This window comes from Gadus morhua, chromosome 19 (assembly GCF_902167405.1).
Source record: "Gadus morhua chromosome 19, gadMor3.0, whole genome shotgun sequence".
Taxonomy (NCBI): Eukaryota; Metazoa; Chordata; class Actinopteri; order Gadiformes; family Gadidae; genus Gadus; species Gadus morhua.
The window spans coordinates 20,559,082-20,561,581 of record NC_044066.1 but is presented as its reverse complement, the minus strand read 5'-3'; the positions used below and the strand labels follow the sequence as shown (position 1 = coordinate 20,561,581).

Genomic DNA, 2,500 nt, shown 5'->3' with positions numbered 1-2,500 from the left:
GCGGCGGGCCGGCGGTTCAGCGACGGGGAGCGCGTCGGGGACGGGGATGGGGCGGGCGGCGGCCGGCGACCCAGCGGAGAGCGAGCCGGGCTGGGCCGCGGGGCGGCCGGGACGGGGGTGGAGGAGGTGGAGGTGGAGGAGTGTCCGTTGGAGAGCTTCTCCCCGGGCCGCTGGGGGAGCGGGGGTTTCAGACGGGAGGAAGAGGACGGGGTGGAGGAGGAGGAAGAGGTGGAGGTGTTGGAGGAGGAGGAGGGGGGCAGGCGGATGGGAGAGGCCGTCTTGTGGAGGCCCGGGATCTTCTCCAGGCTGACCACGGGGAGAGAGACGCTGGAGAGAGGGAGAGAGACGCAGGGTCAAGATCTGGTGTCATCAAGGCCTTCGGGGTCACTTTCTACGGGCAAGAGCGACCAAAGCGACCAACGCTACCAGCGGCCAAAGTTGAGCGAACAGAGCGTCCAAAAAAAGTTGAAAACTGTTGAACTTTATGCAAAATTACTATGACGCGTTTCAGCGGCAAAACACTGACAGCCAATCGGAATGTAGACGCTCTTCGCTTGCGTGGATCCCAGGGAACACCGTCAGACACTGTTGAATTGTACATCATGAGCGTCTTTGATGCTTTGGTCGCTCATAAAGTTTTGCTGTGAATATTTCTGTTCGCTCTGGTCGCTCAAGTCGCTTCTGGTGTGGACGTACAGTAAGACGTAACAGGTGGTGAACAGAGGAACAAAATACATTCTTTAAATGTGTCCAAATAAAAGGGGGCAGAAGAGTGTAGAGATGCTGGGTTCCCAATCCTCTCCACCTCTGCATGTGGGTGGTAGAGGCTCAGGTGGTAGAAAGGGTTGACTTGTAACCGCAAGGTTGCTAGTTCAATCCCCGGTTCCTCCTAGCTGAGTGTCGAGGTTTCCCCGAGCAAGACACCAAACCCTAACTGCTCCCGACGAGCTGGCTGTCGCTGTGTGGGGTTTGACTCCACCGTCGGTGTGTGAATGTGTGTATGATAAGTCCCTTTGGACAAAAGCGTATGTTAAACGCCGTAAATGTAAATCTAAATAGCGGGACATTTTTTTGTTTGTTGTTTGCAAGCTGGACAAATTCCTCCCTCTGTAAACTCAGGCTCAAACAAAAATGTTAGTGTTGTGCATCATCCTTTGACGATGAATATTCGTCATTGATTGTTGAAAGGTTTGCAACACAGCCTGACACAGAAAATAACAAACTTGTTGTGTTGTGTTGCTATTGCCGTTGCTTCCTGTATGGTAGCCCACAGCCCAGCGGAAGAATAAACGGTTAAACAGAAGCAGTGCTGCGGTAACGGCTGGTAAGCTGAGCTGAATTCTCTTTTTTTTCCAGATATACTCCAGATATACACACGTAAATTTATGTTGATTAATATTCGCATTTTCTGGAAGTTTTTTCTTAGCTGAGTTGTGGAGCTCAATGCTCCCGCACCCGGGAATTTAAATCAGTGTGCAAAGTCTTAAGGTCTGACTGGGAACCAGGGCATTAGGAAGAATCACTGAACCGACGGACAGAGAAAGTGGTCTGCTAACGCTTAACACCCAGAAGGACCGCGAAGAGAGAAAAAGCCCAAATCCTGTACAAACCCTTCAATGACACGTATCTGAACCACTGTTAATCTGGATGAAAGCATCTGTGAGGTAACTAAAGTTATAGTAGTAGAAACTAGAGGGTGTGTTTTGTGCCTTTCACCCTGAATAACAAAAATATAAATAATAACAAAAATGAAATTTAAAAGTCAAACATCCCTTAGTTTGCCTCCTTGTGATTCAAGACATGAATCATAACGTGCATCCTAACATAAATCACCAAATGATAACATGAATCATAACATGATGACATCATAACATTATGACATTATAACATGAATCATAACATGATGACATCATAGCATGAATCATTAGATGCATCATAACATCACAACATGAATCATATCATGAATAATATCATGAATCTTAACATGATGACATCATAACATGATGTCATAACATGAATCAGAACATGAATCAGAACATCATAACATGATTCATAACATGAATCATAACATGATGACATCCTTACATGAATCAGAACATGTATCATAACATGAATCATAACATGATGACATCAAAACATGATGACCTCATTCCATGAATCAGAACATGCATCATAACATGAATCATAACATGATGACATCAAAACATGAGGACCTCATTACATGAATCATAACATGATTCATAACATGAATCATAACATGATGACATCACAACATGAATCATATCATGAATCATAACATGATGACATCATAACATGATGTCATAACATGAATCAGAACATGAATCAGAACATCATTACATGATTCATAACATGAATCATAACATGATGACATCATAACATGATGTCATAACATGAATCAGAACATGAATCAGAACATCATTACATGATTCATAACATGAATCATAACATGATGACATCACAACATGATGACCTCATCCCA

The 2,500-nt window shown here is 44.6% G+C and overlaps 1 protein-coding gene across 1 annotated transcript in view; it reads right to left on the bottom strand.

The window, feature by feature from the left end:
- atxn7l1 (ataxin 7-like 1) overlaps positions 1-2,500 on the bottom strand; it is a gene marked incomplete at its 3' end in the record, with an annotated part of 24,269 nt that overhangs the window by 11,796 nt on the left and 9,973 nt on the right. Inside the window, exon 6 of the mRNA XM_030342547.1 lies at positions 1-327. This exon is cut by the window's left edge and continues 179 nt beyond it. Within this exon, the coding sequence (XP_030198407.1) occupies positions 1-327 (327 nt within the window). The remainder of the gene's footprint in view (positions 328-2,500) is intronic.